Here is an 18424-nt window from a genome sequence, read left to right as displayed (position 1 = left end):
ACGAGATTTCAGTGCTTCAACCAGCAGTTTAAATCAGTAATTCAAATCAGTATGATAAAGTATATGTTTAACCGTGGGCACTTGGTAACTAACTTAACGTAATCATCACCCCCTAAAAGTACACTTGGCGAGTGCGTAAGTTTACGAAGTATTAAACACCCGTTAAATGCTAGCGCTACTAGCCCGAGTGGGGATGTCAAACCCTATGGATCCATATCTAAGATTCGCGTTCACCGGTTCAAAGACCATTGACTAAACGTTACCGAGCTAAGGGGAAAGTTTATGCCGTTGTATAACCCACACATATATAAAGTTTAAGTACTCGTGACTAGTATGTAAAACGTAAAATGCGCATGTATTCTCAGTCCCAAAATAGTTAACGTAAAAAGGGATGCTATAACTCACAGTGAAAAGTAGTTAAGTCGATATGAGATAAGTAGGCAAGTAGTTGGTCCGAAAAGTCCTCAACCTAAGTCAAAAGTTACTAAGTCAGTAAATCGTTCCCAAAGGTTTAGAAGTATGTAAATTAGGTCTTAAGTATCATCATCATTCATCATCAAACAAAAGAGTAAAGTAAGTTTTCAATCAAGAATAGAGATCGAAACAAAGGCTGACTTTGATCAGCTGCTACGACCTCTAAGTAAATCGAAAAGATGTGTAATCAGTGGCTATGGCTACGTATGTGAGTCCACTAGTTTCTGACCAAAATTCAGAACCAAACTCGTCTTCGTTTGACCGTGGCGACGGTTTAAGTACGAGTAGGTCAGAAATTTCAGCACAACGTTAAAAGGGTGTAGTGACTTTCGGATGGCTATAAATCCTAAACCATAAATCGGATTAAGACGAGTCTTAAACGAAAAGTCATCTACTAGAACCGAACATTCTGGAAATTAACTTTTCAAGTAGCCCAGGTTATTGATCAGTTCCAGAAAACAGTAAGTAAAGTGTTCCGGTGGGTTCTTGGTGCTTGATGCTCATCACTATTCTCATCCTTGATGCTTGTAGCTTCAAGTGTACAACTCGTTGATGTGTTTGCATCACCTTAACCAAATTTTGACCGTCATGACACTAGTGTATGTCTAAGATAAGTAGCACAACTCATTTTAGGGTTGTAAGTAGGTTGATGAACCAAAGTTACATCAAGATCTTAGATCCGACACATACATGAGTTCTAATAGTAATATTAAGCTATAAACTTGAAAGTAAACTAAATAAACAAGATCTTAAGTTGTAGAACTTAAATCTTAGCTAGATCTTAAAGATCCTAGACTAGAAAGTCTAGATCTAGTGTTCTTAAGTTAGATCCTAAATTGTAGAACTTGGATCTTCACTTTAATAAAACCATAAGTTATGAAACTTAGATTTTTATCTTGTAAAATGTATATAAGCTTATAAGCTCTTGTTTACAACAAATTCGGAAGACCATAAGCTATAGAAACTTAGATCCAACATAAGTGTATGAAGTTATAACTAGAAAGTTATACTTCCATGTTCTTGAACTTACAAAGTTTAACTTTAGTTTCAAGAAAAAATGAGATCAAGATTAACTAGTAACACTTGACCAAAATAAATACAAACACGAAATTAAATACTTACAAAAGAAAGAATTAAACTAAATCTACAAGTAAAAAGTTCATGTTTGTTTCTAACTTAAGAAGATTCAAGCCAAAGCTTGGATAAGAAATTAAACCTTAAGTTAACAAAACATGAACACAAGTATGATTATAAAGCTTATGAACTTTAAATCTTTATAATACTTAAGTGTAGAACCATAAGTTATAGAAACTTAGATCCTTGTTCTTGATTTCTCATCAAACAAAGATGGAAGAAATAAGATTCATGAAGATACAAACTATAAAGTTTGATCTTTAACAACAAACAACAAAACAAGCAAATTGATGATGATGGTTTTGGTTTTTCAAAGGAAAAAGAGAGGAAAGAAGAAGATGTAATACTTACAAATTTAGAGAGAAAGTTGAGAGAAAATAAGTGTAAGTATGTTGTGTGTGTGAAGTGAAGTAAAGGCTAGTAAATAAGTAACAAAAAAAGAAAATTGGAGCTCCCTCCCCACCCATGAATGCCAACGGTTTTGGAGGCTCAAAGAGGAAGGTCAAAAGCTAACTTTCAAGTGTTGGGAGATGGTATAAGCTTAAAATGGATTAAAGTTAAATGCATGGAAAGTTGGTGCTAGCATGCTTGTAACAAGTCTCTTCATAAACTTAATTAATCCTTGTTTAGTCTTAAAGCATCATTAGCATAATAGTGGGCTTACTAGTAGTCCATTAAGAAAAGTAGGGTGGGATTCCAAGTCCAAATCCATTAACAAAAGCCCATGTGTAAGTATGTAACAAATAGCCCAAGTAATTAACTACTTGCATTAATTAATTAAAAATGATTAATAATAATTAATCATGAATGTAAATAATATTCTAAATATTATTCGTGAAAAGCGTGTGTCACAAAGACAAGTCAGGACATGTAAAGTCAATCACGGTGACAAGTAAATGTAGAAAAATACATTTATTAAAACGCAAGTATTAATAATAAATATTATTAATAAAAGTTGGAAAAACCAGGGTCGTTACATATATATATATATATATATATATATATATATATATATATATATATATATATATATATATATATATATATATATATATATATATATATATATATATATAGTAGTTTTATGAGTTTATGAATTGCACGACAGTTGTATAAATTTGTATTCGATAACGTTAATTCTGATACTTATCAATGTCTAATACAATTATGATAAAAAAACCCTTTATTAAAAATATCATTTGTGTTCAAAGCATTACTACTGAATACTAATGCATTGATTATGGGTCCGTCCGTTGAAACCATTTTAATTTCAGTTGAAAATTAATCGATTAAACACCAAACATGAGCTCGTAAAAAGTTGCTATAAACTGATCGTTAATAATAGCTTTTATGTACATCTCAAATTGTATATGCTTTTAGTACAAACCAATTTTCTTGTGTCAAAATCTCAAACGAATGAGAGGAGACATAGATTTAAATATATATAAGGATTACCAAAGAATCATATTAACTTCAATTGAAAATAATCGATAAAACACCAAACAGTAGCCCGTAAAAAAATATTTTTAAAATCGATCATTAATCATAATTTTGATATTAGATAATTAATAATTAGTCAGTAAGCTATAGTAAATAGTTAATAATTTAAAATATTTAAGAGAAAAAAAAAGTAGAAGGGGGTATATAGAAAGTAGGTACAAAGTGAAAGGGTTGTAGAGAAAAAAGAATCGGCAAAGATCACCAAATATTGTCGAGTTGCTTTATTTTCTATTAATCCGTGTATATTATGATTATACTCCGTATTTTTTGTTAAAATAATAATTTTCTTAATTAATACGTTTATTTAATAATTATTTTTATTTACTTCAGTTTAATTAAGAAAATGACACGTAAGATTATTTAATTTAAATTAATTGAGAAAATGACACATATGATTTATGTAACATCCGTGTTACATCCGTCCCACATCGGTTGAAGAGGGGAGCGAAGCATGCCTTATAAGGGTGTTGAGACCTTTCCTAGCATTACGCGTTTTGGGACCACAAGCGCAGCAGATCCCATGAGAACTATGCAGTTAAGCGTGCTCAGGCGAGAGCACTACCAGGATGAGTGACCTCCTGGGAAAGTGCTCGTCGTGTGTGGTTGCCAAGAAAAATTCGTGCGCATACGTGCAAAGCGGACAATATCATGCTACGGGGAACGTGTTACCTGGGATGTTACAGATGGTATCAGAGCCAGGCCCCGGACCAAACGTGCACAGCGAGGACACTGTGTCCCATTAGGGGGAGGATTGTAACATCCGTGTTACATCCGTCCCACATCGGTTGGAGAGGGGAACGAAGCATGCCTTATAAGGGTGTGGAGACCTTTCCTAGCATGACACGTTTTGGGACCACAAGCGCAGCAGATCCAATGAGAACTGTGTTACCTGGGATGTTACAATTTATAGCACGAGTTTTATTATAATGTATAGATAATTTACCTACTAAATTGTTAATATATATTAATTAAGTAAATAAATAAATAAGTTTTTAAAAAATTATAATTTTCTAATCAAGAACACTCCTTTACTTTTTAATTTTCAACAAGATCGCCAAAAATTTCAGTAAGCACTTTGTGTTCTCTAATAGCCATATATGTTGCAGATGATCCAAAAAAGACAGAACACCTACTTGCTCTTGAAGGAGCTAAAGAAAGACTATCTTTGTTTGAAGCAAACTTATTGAAAGAAGGATCTTTTGAGGCTGCAGTTAATGGCTGCCAATGCGTCTTCCATACCGCTTCTCCAGTTCTTTTTTCAGTTTCTGATCCACAGGTATGTTTTCTTTTTTTGATTAATAGCAAGCAGGTGGTCTGCCACGCGTTTACAGTAGCCACCGCTCCGACAACTTTTTGTAATACATAACTATATTTTTTAATACAAATATTTAAACGTTAGTGAGCCTAACATAACCAAGAAACAATAATTTGTTTCAACAAACTAAACATCTCTTACAATAGTAGACAAAACATATAGTAGTTTTTTTTTTTTTCATTTGATTATATATTAACTAATTATATATTATATATATGATGATATAATATAGGTACAGAAATAATGTTCAAAAAAAATATAGGTACAGAAATAAAAAAGTTAAGGAAAAAGTTATTAAATAAAAAGGTTGAAGGGCTTAAAATAAATAATATAATGAGGTGAGAAATTAGGACTTATAATTAATATGATAAAATTGGGAAGGAGGAAATTGAAAATTTGTGGGGCTAAAATCAGTAAAAGAATTCTGGAGGGTTCAAAGTGTAAAAATTAGGAAGAGGGAACAGCAAAAATTGGCAAGGGCTAGAATCGGAAAAACAAAACCTCAAGGGTGCAAGTGTAAATTTTCGATTAGAAAAAAAGTAGGTTTGGAGTGTACTAAAATCAAAGCTAGAGGCTCAATCCGAGCCTACCACGTCATCCCGAGCCTAGATCCATGTCTTTTAAAATTAATTATATGTATAACTTTACGAGTAGGATCTGCTTTGCATCAAGCCTTTGATCTAATAGTTAGTCAAAAGTCAATGATAGCTCAAAGGTGCAACTACAATGTGTAAACCTATAATGTTTTACATGTACAGGCTATTTGGCGTAGGGAAAGATTTTTAGTTAGATGTACTTGACCAAATGTCCTAACTAGTTATACCGTGACTGTTTCGACCCCTTTTCCTGACCACACCAAGATATGTTGGAGAGAGATTTGAATCTTAAACCTCTTGAACAACTAGGCTATTTTGAGATGGTTCAAAATTATAGCCACAACAATTTATCTAAAGTAACTTATTTATAGGATACTCAGTTACTTTTTTCCGTATTTGACCATAGGTACAGTTGCTAGATCCTGCATTGAAAGGAACACTCAATGTACTCAATTCAGCTGCAAAAGTTTCGTCCATTAAGCGAGTGATCTTGACGTCTTCCATTGCTACTATTTTGTATGGCACCAAGCCTTTAGAATCTGGTGTCATGGTGGATGAAACGTGGTTTTCTGATCCAGTAATTTGTGAACAAACAAAGGTTTAATTAGTTGAATTGTATAATTACTTATCTGAACTCATTTAAATGTCATAATTGATAATTGATGAAACTTTTTAATACCTTTCAGTCGTGGTATTCCCTTGCGAAGACGTTGGCTGAGAATGCTGCTGTGAAATTTTCAGAAGACAAAGGTTTCGAATTGGTGGTTATAAATCCTGGTTACGTGATTGGTCCTGTTTTGCAGCCCACTCTCAACTTTACTTCAGAAGGCATTATGAGTTTGATTAAACATGGTATTATTCAAATACAATCAACTTTCATATGCCAAGATTATTGCGCTGTTGAAACTTGCCTATTAATTTTTTGGTGTATATGTAGGAAAGGAAGTATACACAGATGGAATATATAGACTCGTGGATGTGAGAGATGTTGCTAATGCTCATATATTAGCCTTTGAGAACCCTGAAGCCAATGGTAGATACATAATGATAGGGAATGTGGTTCGATCACCGGAGATCATGACGATCGTAAATAAACTCTACCCAAATTTTAGCCACTCTGAAAGGTGCGCATCATACTTTATGTATAAATGGCTTCTGGCCTATCGGTATCAAGGGAATTCATCGTCGTGAACAAAAAGGATGTGTGTGTTTGCTGTTCAAAAAATAAATAAATAAAATTGTGCAACCAAACATTTCAGGATTCAATTTCCTTTGTTACTCAAACTATGGTTTATTGTTTAAATTTTACCAGATATAGATATGAAGACGGCATGTGTGCTGAGCTACTACCTTACAATGTATCACGAGTAAGGGCCGAAGGGCTAGGTGTTGAGTTCACTCCGATAGAGACAAGCATCAAGGACACTATTGAAAGCTTGAAAGAAAACAACTTTATGAGCTTTTAAGGCTAGGAAAGTTTGTACCGTTTGATATGCAGCAATGATAGGTGAAGTAGAATTGACCACTCAAATGGATTAAATTAAATGAATAAAATAAAATAAACCATGCCTGTGTATCACTTGAATGAATATAATCACCTCCTATCGATTACTCGGTACCAAACCATTACGAAATTTTGAACATATTCTTGATTTAACTTTTTAACTGATTTATTAAATCAGTTATTGAATGAAGGATAGACAATTTTCAGTAGTGGTAAGTTGCATGGAGTTGGTGTCTTAGATCTCTCAGCCACACAATGGAGTGAATATGTTTTGTGTGTGTATTTGTGGGTTGGGTCTGTCCTGCTGTTACAATTGGTATGCTTCAATTAAATTAGTCTTTCAGTCTTAGTGTTGATATGACACTAATATGTCACACAAAGTCACAAATTCATGATAATGAGTTGTCTAATCTCCTTAGTTATTTCTAGTGAAGGCTCTTATCCATTTTGTCATCTGTGAAAACTCTCCCTAACAATGCGAATGGGTTGATGCTCTGAAGCCTGAAGGTATGCATCAAAGAATAAGTTAAACGATTAAAAAGACGAAGTTGAGCTTCTAATTCACCAGATGGGTTGGTTTGAACATACCAGCTTTAACTCTTTGGTATGAAAAAAAAAAAAATGCCATTGAGGGAAGTGTAATGTTGGATGTCAAGTAATAGAATGTGTACTAAAGTACAACTGTTTGCAACATTTACTACTAAACAGAATCTCAAACTAATAAAGTGTTTCTCAAATTGATAGGATTTTAACAGTTACAATTTTGTAGTTTGTAGAAAACAATGACCCTTAAAAAAAGGTACAAAATAAAAGGAAAAAAGAACGAGATGAAACAAAGGGTTTTTTTTTTTTTTGTCACAATGGCAGACCACCTAAAGTATGCAGTTTATAAAACCATCATGTACGCCTTAATATACATACATTACTACGTAAGTAACAGTGTATGATCGTTTAGCCCATCCAAAGTTTCAAAACTCTATCCCTACCACCCGATGCTACTTTCTCACCATCTGGACTCCAATCGACAGCAAAAACCTTACACAATTGAAAATAATTATCACTTTCTTGTTCAAATGACTACTATTCACATTCATCTTAAACTAAAATAAAAAATAAAAATAAAAACCTCAAACATTTACCTCATCTGCATGACCCGGAAGGTCTTGCTTCAATTTACCTGTCCGGATGTCCCAAACCTAAAAACACAACACATTTGACAGCATAAATATTTATAAAGCAGATACAAAAAACACAAAGGGCTCGATTTTACCTTTAATGTAGAGTCCTTGCTACCACTCAATAGAAGCCTACAATCAGCAGACCAGCTGCATAAAAAACATACAGCTTTTAATAAACTGGACAATTATTATATTTATATTAAATCCATAAGAGAGAAACAAAATAATTAATAATTAAACTCAAACCTTATCTGATAAACAGGCCCCACATGACCCCGGAAGACTTTAACAAATTTCCCAGTAATTCCATTCCATAATTTCACAGATTTGTCAAATGAAGCACTAGCAATCCATTGCCCATCAGGTGAAAAGTAAACATGGTTTACCAGCTGTCAAAAACATAATTATAAGTGTAATGTAAACCTTCAAACATTTTCTTATTTAACTTTTATGTGTATATATTAAAAAAATTGATACCTGCTGATGACCTGTCATCCTAGCTTTCGGGTGCTTGCTAACAGAAGGTTCCCAGAGAAACATGGTAAAATCGTCACTACCAGAGACCAACCTTTCGGGAGCATTACCCTTCGTCTTGTTGTATCTTTCTAAAGCTGCCTGTTGAATTTATTTCGGGACATTTCAAAATAAAATTCCGTCACGTGCATTTTAAAAGGAACGGTATATACACACGTTTGATTAAACCTAATTATCTCATGTATCAATTTGACTTAAAAAAATGAGGTTGTCAACTTACCTCCTGCATCTCTTCTGGAGACGAATAATGTTTATGTGTATGATCAAAAGCACCAGTTCGAAGAACATACTCGGTACTTAATGCCAGTGAATTCACCCAATGCCCATGACCCTACATTCAAACTAGAATACATAAGAAAAAATAAACAATCCAACTAAATTAAAAAATTATGTGAATTCTAGAATGTTCCAGAAACATATGATGCCCATTCTTTAATCATACCTTCAGTTCACGAATCAGTTTTCCCTGAGTAGTTTCCCACACTTTAATTGTACAGTCTTGAGATCTGTATCGTGTTTAAATGTGATACTTAAAATATGTTCTGTAATTTAGATTCATTCAGATTCACATAAAATGTGGAAGAAACTAGAAAACATATACATATAATTTGGAACAGAATATACCCAGTATATATGAATCCATCTCCACCCCATTTTACACAAGTAACTGCAAGAGTGTGTCCGCTAAGAATTATAACGCTTTTCCTCAATGTAACGTCCCATATTCGTGCATCACCATCTTTACTAGACGTAACAAACCGACGAGATGGAGATTTTAAATGTACTGGCTCCCACGATATACCAGTAATCCACTTTTTGTGTCCCTGATATATCACAATATTTACATCAGTGACTGCTACATCATCATACAAAATGAAAACTTAATGAAAGAACATAATTTGGTTAAAGTTAGTTAAGAGGATACAGTAAGCAGATTGCCGGATGATTTGCCAGTCCGTGGGTCCCAACATTGAAGTTCTCCAGACTTGCTCCCACTAACAAGATGCTTACCATCTGGTGACCATGCAATACAAAGAACCCAATTCTTGTGCCCTGAGAAAATGTAAAATATGATATTATTACAAACATGGCACAACAACTGTTTCCTATGTTTCTTTAAGCAATGTAAAGTTGAAATTATGGTCTCTAACCTGTACAAGTAAACATAGGCGTTTGGGTATTCAAGTCCCACAGCCGAACAGTTGTGTCACCTGAACCACTAGCCAACTGTTGTCCATCAGGACTAAAAGCAACTGAAAGTACAGCCTCTGTGTGACCTGCAATAATAAAATAACAGTAATAACTAATTTTAAATGGGGAAACATAATAAAAATAAGATTTTTCTGTTAGATTTTATAGTGATATAATACATGCATGCACAGGACTTTACTCGCCGGGATATAAATCATTAACCTTTGCAGTTGATTGAAAGAACAATGAACATCGACTTTACCGCGGTTGCTCGTTTTCGTGTTAAAGGGAAAAAAGTTCCTCCTTCGATCAAAAGTCATTTTATTAATCATGTATGGGGTAGGAATAATATGAAGCGTAACCGACGTCGAGATAATTTTCGATGGCACGAAAGATATTTTATCGACAATGTGATGAATAAATCGGAGGAGGATATTGGTTGTTGCTCATGTTGCTCTTCTTGCGCGTCATCGGACTCGGATACATCATCGGACTCGGAAACTTAGTTTTCTCAGTTGTCGTATCGTGTTATCTATAATGTCCTCGTGATTGTGTGTCCTAAATAGTTTTCGAGTGTGTGTGTCCTAATTTTGTGGTTGCGTGTTGTTTCGTGTTTTGTCTAGCTCCTTGCTAGTTTTTATCTTGTGTATTTGGTTCTTTTTAATAATAAAAAATTTACTTGCCTTTCAAAAAAAAAAAAAAAAAAAAAAACTACCTAAAAAGATATTACACAATACTAATTCTTCAACCATAAAAATTATTCAGAAACACTCAAATGAGAAGAAAATAGACGTCATGATAACGAGACTGTCATCAGGTTTGAAGGAAAAAAAAACAAGTAAAAGCTCAACAAATTTAACAAATAGTGTCATCAGTTTGCTAATGGTTTGATTTTTCAAGTTAAATTATTGTTTAGGTTGTTCTATCTTGTCCTTATTCACATTCGATGTGTTAGCTTTCCTTTTGTGCTATAATGGCTCTATCTATCTTATAGTGTAATTTAGGTTATCTGATACCGTATACACCACCTGGATTGCCTTTTACAAATCCAATTAAAACAATTAGATACTAATAGTCTTAATTGGCTGACCAGCTCTCATAAACATCACCAAAACCAAGCTATAACATTTATCAGAAACATAAGCAAACCCTTGTATTCATCACTATCTTAACCATGACATTCATCATCCTACGCATTACAAACCATGGCCATATAAGTTAACCATTGCTCAATCTTTTAAGGCTAAGAGACATGACATCTTTGTAAAGCCAACTCTTATTAATTAATTAACTTAAAATAAAAGATAAAAATCCAACCAACCATTTTTAAAACAAAAGGCGGCTGAAGTGTCACACTACATATCTAACGAAATAGTATCCCTGGTGCTCAACTTCAGTGTTTCAAGTTTCTAAGGTAACCAGGTGTTCTAAAGGTGAATAAACTAAATGTTGCATGGTATAACAAGTACGATAAAAAAAAAGTGCTATCATGAGTTAAAAAAGAGCTTAAGATGTCCTTTTATTCTATTAACAGAAATTATACTAATCTACATCTACCAAATAAAGTGCGGTTAAAGTATCTACACATCAGAGTAACCATAACAGTTAACAAGATGTTGAAAATGTACCAGCGATTGTAGAAGAACAACGATTAACTGGACGAATCCGAAAAACTGCCTGAGGCTGATACACTATCGTAATTACCTTCTCCACAGAAACTGAAACAAATACAAAACAATGTTAAGCTCATTTCATAAACCACATAATACAATAAATAAAAAAAGTCTTTACAATATCATACTCCAAAAACTCACCTTTATTTTTCTGTAAGTAATCTCCTAATTGTACAACAAGCTCCTGGTCAGATATATAAAACGCATATGGCAGTTTTTCCTCCTGAAACAACCAAAAGTAGTACACTTTGCGTTGATCATTTTGTATGCTGAACAAATTATACTACAGAAGAGCAAAACTATTACCACAAAACAGCAATAAAAAACTCTTTAACAACAGCACCAGTTCCCTAAAACTCATAAAACGAGTAACATATTTCGCGCGCATCATGCACAAATTCCTTCTGATATTTTTCATATACTAAATGCATAAACTCCTGAAGTAAAATAAACAAAATCCTCTTATATCTACCAAACTTCAAAGCTAGATAACTAAACTTACTTAAAATCAAGACCAAATAGCACTACTTTTATAACAAAATGGAAAAATTATAGCCTAATTAAAACGGAGTACCTAGCAATCAAATTCACTATGATTCTAATTTCACCTGTCTGCTAATCAATAACTTAAAAAGTATTAGATACAGAAAATTATATTATATATATATGTACAAATTTAAAAATAACAAATATTTAAATATTTTAAATGAGGCGAATTAGGGTTTACATTGTTAAGCAACTTGTTAACCATCTGTTGAAGCTCTTTAGGGCCAACGATTTGAGGAAGATACATAGAAGCACCAAGACTATTTCCTTGAGGATCTGATAATTGACACATGACGCTGTTGTTCACCTCTCTTGATTCTTCCCCTCCGTCTATCTCCATTTTAGTATTTTAGGGTTTTGAATTGAGAAAAAAAATGAAGGTAGGAGGATGATAAAACAGGGGTTAGTTTTTCTAGGGTTTTGGCGGGGGTTTATAAGTCCCCAATCGAAAGCATTGTACTGTATTTAGTAAGTGGTGACAGGCCCGATAGATTTGACCCGTTTGAATTAGATTTGGGTCGATCTGTATTGTTTATGTAAGTTGGGCCACGTTATGAATATCAACGAGTTTTGTTGGCCCAGTTCCAATGTAATATTAGGCTACTACTAGTAGGAATGACAGTTGATATATGGATAACTGATATGATATGGAATATGAATGAGATGATCCTGTATTCATATTTATATATATTTTTATTTATTGAATTTATATTCATATTTATTTAAATATAATTTTATCCATTCATATTTATATTCGTTGAATTTAGTGGGTTAACAGATAGTTATTGTATGTTATGTTTTCTTTTAATATATTCATATTATTATAAAATGAAATCAAGATATTCCTATTATGAAATAAAATCATCAAAATATTTATAACGTAGTTTACTAAAATATAAACACAAAAATCTGTAACTCTTGTCGTCATATATATTTGTATTAACTAATGTTAAGTGTAATCTTTAAGATTATTATCACCGGAGCTTGGCTGGAGTGGTATGGTATGAGATCCAACTTAAGGTACTGCCAACGCAGGTTCGATTCTCACTCTAAGCAGGGAGTTTTCAACTTGATGGCACTGCCAACATCAATGCGATTTGGGAAGGTCTCTGAGGATTTTCCCAACCTTCGAAGGTACTGTCAATATCGTCGCGAATTTGGGTTTCCTCCTAACACGTGTGTGGGTGACAAATGAGAGCATTCGATGTCGATATCACCGTTCAAAAAAATCTTTAAGATTATTAAATTGCTCGCAAATATTTTGAATTGTTTTTGATTCTATAGTTGATTAAGATTTTTGTGTGCGTTTTGATTTGTTAGATGTCGATAATAAAACAAACATGAAATCAAATAAAATCATATATGCATATATTTAACTAAATATGTATATATTACACTACCCCCATCTCATTCCAATAGAGCAGTATTCTATTTTGGGTTTTCCCATTCTAATAGTCCACTTCCATAAATAGGAAGGAAAGAAGATATTTCATTGGTGGATCTGGAGAGAGAAGATATTTCATTGGTGGAGAAATGAAGTTAGTGAGATTTCCTAAAACTGCGTGTCTTTTGTCTGTGGACTATTGGAATGAGACGGAGGGAGTATGTACATATGTATTTCGGGTGATAAATGGATATATATGTGAATGTTTAATTGTTATTCATTCTGATCTACTAATTTTTCACATCATCCATACATTTATATCAGATTATCATCCATTTAGATAACAAATATTAATATTAATTGATCGGATCGGATAGATATCCGATGGATCAAACATCCATTAACATTCCTAACTACTACCACTCATGACATATTTTTCTTCGAATACTGAACCACAAATTTAATGGGAGTTGTGATTAAAACCATGCAAAAGCACGATGATGTTTTTATATATTTTCATAACTCAACCACAAATTTTGATTTTGTTGAAAATGTAAACCAAATTCGTTGTTATATGTTCAATTTAACTAATTTTTGTTTGTTCTTTTCGGGCTCGATTTCAATCGCTTTGCCAGTAGACTAATTTCAAGGCGACAACATGCGTTGCAAGCTGCCCGAAGTCATGCATGGTGAACCTATGTGGCCATAAGAGATTTTTTTGATGTTCCTTGAATTCGAACTCCTAACCTCCACTAGAGTGTAACTAATTCGGTCCGATTTCATTAATTCGAATCCATTTTCACGATTGATATTGTTATGATTTGGTTAATACTTACTAATAAGAGTTTAGGTTTGCACCAACATTTTCCATATTACACGTACAAAAAGAGAGAACATTTGTTATGTAGCCCGCTAACACGGACTATAGGTACTTTTAACCAATCAACTTTAAAATATGCATTTTCTGACTTTTTTATATGGACGATTGGACGCAATTATCCTCTTTTTAACTTTAACATATTGTTAATATAGGAGTAGCATGTACGATTTCCATCTGTATATATAGTGACAAGTTAACCACTCGACCATCTTTTTGTTCCGATCATTTATTCATTTTTATCGTCACTTCTTGATCACCATTACCAAAAACTTAATGAAAAAACCGATAACCACCTCTGCTACCACCCCGATCGCTGCTTTTCGCCGCCCGGGCTTCACCAGACTAACATCCTACTTTCTCACTTTCATCCTCGCTTATTACATCGGATACTTATCCTCTCTTTCAAACCCTCCATCTAATAATCAAAACCGCCATAACCTTACCGCCCCCACCACCTCAATTAAACAACCATTAGAAATCTCAATTATTACCTATGATCACAACAAGTTCCAAACACGTTGTATCGAACCAATTCCACATCAACTCGTCCGCCAAACGATCATCAACCGCGTTTTCAATGGGACATCCCCTTATAAAAGTTTCCCACAACCATACATCAAACCGCTATTACGGTCCAAAAGAATCAAAGGGTGGGGATCAACCGGGGTGGTTTTCAAGAAACTCATTCATAAAGTCAAACCCAAGATTATTATAGAAATTGGCACGTTTCTTGGTGCCTCAGCTATTCACATGGCCGAGCTGACTAGTTAGCTCGGCCTGAACACTCAAATTATATGCATAGACGATTTTCGTGGTTGGCCTGGTTTACCAAAGAAGCTAGGGGACTTCAGAATGATAAATGGTGACACTACTTTGTTGTACCAATTTATTCAAAATGTAGTTTATGTAAATGCAACAGATAATATTACATTTTTGCCCTTTTCGACTACTTCAGCTCTAGAGAAGCTATGCGAGTGGGGTGTGTTTGGAGACTTGATTGAAGTCGATGCGGGCCATGATTTTCATTCGGCTTGGTCGGATATTAATCGTGCTTATAAGTTACTGAGGCCGGGTGGGGTGATATTCGGGCATGATTATTTTACGGTTGCGGACAGTAGAGGCGTTAGAAGGGCAGTAGATATGTTTGCTCGAGTCAACGGTCTTCGAGTCAAGGCGGATGGGCAACACTGGGTACTTGAGTCGATGTAGTAAAGTTCACTTCAATGTAGAGCTTTAATGTAAATGTACGTAAAGGTTGATTCTTGCATATCAAGGCTCCTTGTTGATTTCTATAATAAAGTTTGCAAGTCAAACAAGAAATAACGACCTTTTAGAGAGGAGTGTAGACGTGTAGTCCTATTTCAGTATTTTCAGTATAGAATTATAGAAATTAGGAAAGATATATCATCTATATATCTAACAGTACATTATATTATATTATATCTATTATAATTATATTTTTGATGAGAACGTGCTCTTAGCATTGTATTTTATTGGGTCTATTGTTAACCCGTTAGTGTAGATCCATATGAATTAAATGTCATTGTAAGGGCTTCTTCACCCGTATAGTTTTTAATATATGTATGTATCATGTTTTGGTTTTGGAACGTGAAAACAATAGAATACTCCTTTTCAATTCACTGGAGAAAGATGGGTAACGCACTAACGCTGATCATCTTAGACCATATATAAGACCATCAATAACCCTGCCTCGTGACGTCACAGGCGGATTATACATTTTTGGCCAAAAAGTACAATATGCCTGTGACGTGGCAGATGTCAGTTTCTGACACAAAATAATCTTGACGCTCATTTATAATGTCATCCAACTGTGGGTCCTATCAGTTTTAGTTTTTCTTTTTTATTTAATATTAAATATGAATACAAAGTATATTTTATAAAATAAAATGCATATAAAATATAAAAAACATCACAAAATAATATTTCATAACATTCAACCATTACATAAATTAATATAATTTAACAATACTTAAAATCTAACCATTACATAAATTAAATTGTAAAATAAACTAGTTCGTAGTGCGAAATGTGGGCGGAATGTTCCAAATATGCTCAACAAGATCATCGGTTAGTTGGTCGTGCACCGTCCTATCTCTATTCTCTCTGATGATAACGTCTTGATCACGTCCTCTATTCGGTATACGCTCTGGACGATTCTCCATCGGTTCGGTAATGAAATCTTCCTCCCAATCACTTAACGCAAATCCTTGATTTTCTAAAATCATATTATGTAATATGATACAACAATCCATAACCCTTCGCATCTTGTTCACCGACATAGTGCGTGCCGCTAACCTTAAAATATGAAATCGACCTTGAAGAACTCCAAATGCCCTCTCAACATCCTTTCGGGCACTAGCTTAAAACCGCGTAAACTTAATCCTTGGGTCATCTGTCGGCGCCGCAGAACCTTTGACTAGGGTAGCCCAGTCAGGATATATACCATCAGCAAGGTAATAGCATTTTGTGTAATGATTACCATTTACCTCAAACGGTGCGGTTGGAGTTGTTCCGTTTATTAGTTTATCAAAAACGGTGATTGATTCAAAACATTTATATCATTGTTGGAACCTGTCATCCCAAAAAATGCATGCCAAATCCACAAGTCATACGAAGCAACTGTTTCTAGCATAATGGTGGGTTTCTTGTGATCATCCCGAGTGTATTGTCCCTTTAAAGCAACTGAACAATTCTTCCACTCCCGATGTATACAATCAATACTTCCGAGCATACCCTTAAAACCATGTTTCTCCTTAATGATATGCATAATGATCCGTCTCAGAAAGGCACACTATTAGTAGCGTTCCGACTAGAGCGTACCCGGCGTGAAGCACCTTGGGTAAAGGAAGATCTCCGCAGTTCCACTTTAGTAACCTAATCAGAAGATTACTTAGGCAGGCATCCGAGAACAAGCATACCGGACAAAGGTTATGTAGTGACCCGAACTTTTCCATGTTTATATATATTAATTGAGATTGATATTTACATGATTAAATGTTTCCAACATGTTAAGCAATCAAACTTGTTAAGACTTGATTAATTGAAATATGTTTCATATAGACAATTGACCACCCAAGTTGACCGGCGATTCACGAACGTTAAAACTTGTAAAAACGACATGACGATATATATATGGATATACATATGGTTAACATGAGATTATGATAATTAAGTATCTCCATAAGTATATTAACAATGAGTTATATACATATAAACAAGACTACTAGCTTAAGGATTTCGAAACGAGACATATATGTAACGATTATCGTTGTAACGACATTTAAATGTATATATATCATATTAAGATATATTAATATATCATAATATCATGATAATATAATAATTTAACATCTCATTAGCTATAATAGACAATGGGTTAACAACATTAATTGAGATCGTTAACTTAAAGGTTTCAAAACAACACTTACATGTAACGACTAACGATGACTTAACGACTCAGTTAAAATGTATATACATGTAGTGTATTTAGATGTATTAAAATACTTTTGGAAGACTTCAAGACATATATCAAAACACTCATACTTAACGAAAATGGTTACAGTTACTTTCCCATTCTTTTCTTTCATCAAGAATTCTAGTCGTATTCTTACCCGTATTATACACAGCTTCAAAACGTACTTACTATGGGTATATACCAATAGGAACTAGCATGGGATTCCACTCTTGATTATGTCATGTATGACTAATCAATTTTAACTTCTACCATGAGCTAGTCAACTAACTAGAACTCCTTTTAACCCCACTCACCACTCACCAATTACCACTCATCATTCACTCCATTTCACTTCCAATTTTCTTTCTAATTCTCTCTCAACACACACACACACACACTATTATGAACGTATTTTTTCAGTAGTTAATCATCATCTTCATCAAAAATCACTTCAAGAATCAAGCTATAATCATCATAGGAAGAACACTTCAAGAACACTTCAAAAATCCCTTCATGTTTACTAATTTACTTCCAAGCTTTCTAATCCATTCCATGTAATCATCTAAGATCAAGAAACCTTTGTTATATACAGTAGGTTATCTTTCTTATTCAAGGTAATATTCATATTCAAACTTTGATTCAATTTCTATAACTATAAACTATCTTAATTCGAGTAAAAATCTCACTTGAACTTGTTTTTGTGTCATGATCCTACTTCAAGAACTTTCAAGCCATCCAAGATCCTTTGAAGCTAGATCATTTCTTGTCACTTCCAGTAGGTTTACCTACTAAACTTGAGGTAGTAATGATGTTCATAACATCATTCGATTCATATATATAAAACTATCTTATTCGAAGGTTCAAACTCGTAATCACTAGAACATAGTTTAGTTAATTCTAAACTTGTTCGTAAACAAAAGTTAATCCTTCTAACTTGACTTTTAAAATCAACTAAACACATTTTCTATATCTATATGATATGCTAACTTAATGATTTAAAACCTGGAAACACGAAAAACACCGTAAAACCGGATTTACGC

At 33.7% G+C, this 18424-nt stretch overlaps 3 protein-coding genes across 3 annotated transcripts in view; 2 read left to right on the top strand and 1 right to left on the bottom strand.

Moving 5' to 3' along the window:
* The window catches only part of LOC139861941 (phenylacetaldehyde reductase-like), a 34668-nt gene extending 28183 nt beyond the window's left edge, over positions 1 to 6485 (top strand). The window contains exons 2-6 of the mRNA XM_071850464.1: positions 4215 to 4384; positions 5426 to 5617; positions 5706 to 5871; positions 5957 to 6143; positions 6338 to 6485. Coding sequence (XP_071706565.1) covers positions 4215 to 4384; positions 5426 to 5617; positions 5706 to 5871; positions 5957 to 6143; positions 6338 to 6485 — 863 coding nt within the window. The remainder of the gene's footprint in view (positions 1 to 4214; positions 4385 to 5425; positions 5618 to 5705; positions 5872 to 5956; positions 6144 to 6337) is intronic.
* A 756-nt stretch (positions 6486 to 7241) lies between these two features.
* LOC139862424 (notchless protein homolog) lies at positions 7242 to 12030 on the bottom strand. Its single transcript, XM_071851023.1, has 13 exons — positions 11827 to 12030; positions 11241 to 11322; positions 11055 to 11144; positions 9387 to 9512; positions 9161 to 9288; positions 8860 to 9059; positions 8678 to 8741; positions 8456 to 8566; positions 8179 to 8316; positions 7948 to 8090; positions 7794 to 7848; positions 7663 to 7719; positions 7242 to 7558 (listed from the first exon to the last, which is right to left on the bottom strand). Exons 1-13 carry the CDS (start codon positions 11983 to 11985, stop codon positions 7475 to 7477), a joined length of 1437 nt encoding a protein of 478 aa, XP_071707124.1. The 5' UTR covers positions 11986 to 12030; the 3' UTR covers positions 7242 to 7474.
* Positions 12031 to 14182: 2152 nt separating this feature from the next.
* On the top strand, positions 14183 to 15248 carry LOC139864151 (uncharacterized). The gene is given in 1 exon segment (XM_071852738.1): positions 14183 to 15248. A coding segment is annotated over 1 exon segment (936 nt). The 3' UTR covers positions 15119 to 15248.
* The last annotated feature ends 3176 nt before the right edge of the window (positions 15249 to 18424 follow it).

Source organism: Rutidosis leptorrhynchoides, chromosome 8, assembly GCF_046630445.1.
Source record: "Rutidosis leptorrhynchoides isolate AG116_Rl617_1_P2 chromosome 8, CSIRO_AGI_Rlap_v1, whole genome shotgun sequence".
Taxonomy (NCBI): domain Eukaryota; kingdom Viridiplantae; phylum Streptophyta; class Magnoliopsida; order Asterales; family Asteraceae; genus Rutidosis; species Rutidosis leptorrhynchoides.
Note: the sequence above shows the minus strand (reverse complement) of the source record. Positions and strands in the feature narration are given on the sequence as shown.

Coding starts and splice junctions, on each gene's coding strand:
- LOC139862424 (XM_071851023.1), bottom strand. CDS start 11,985: ATGGAGATAGACGGAGGGGAAGAATCAAGAGAGGTGAACAACAGCGTC. Junction 9,513..11,054: donor TTGTTCTTCTACAATCGCTG/GTACATTTTCAA, acceptor TTATTATTGCAG/GTCACACAGAGGCTGTACTT. Junction 7,720..7,793: donor GCAAGGACTCTACATTAAAG/GTAAAATCGAGC, acceptor TTGTGTTTTTAG/GTTTGGGACATCCGGACAGG.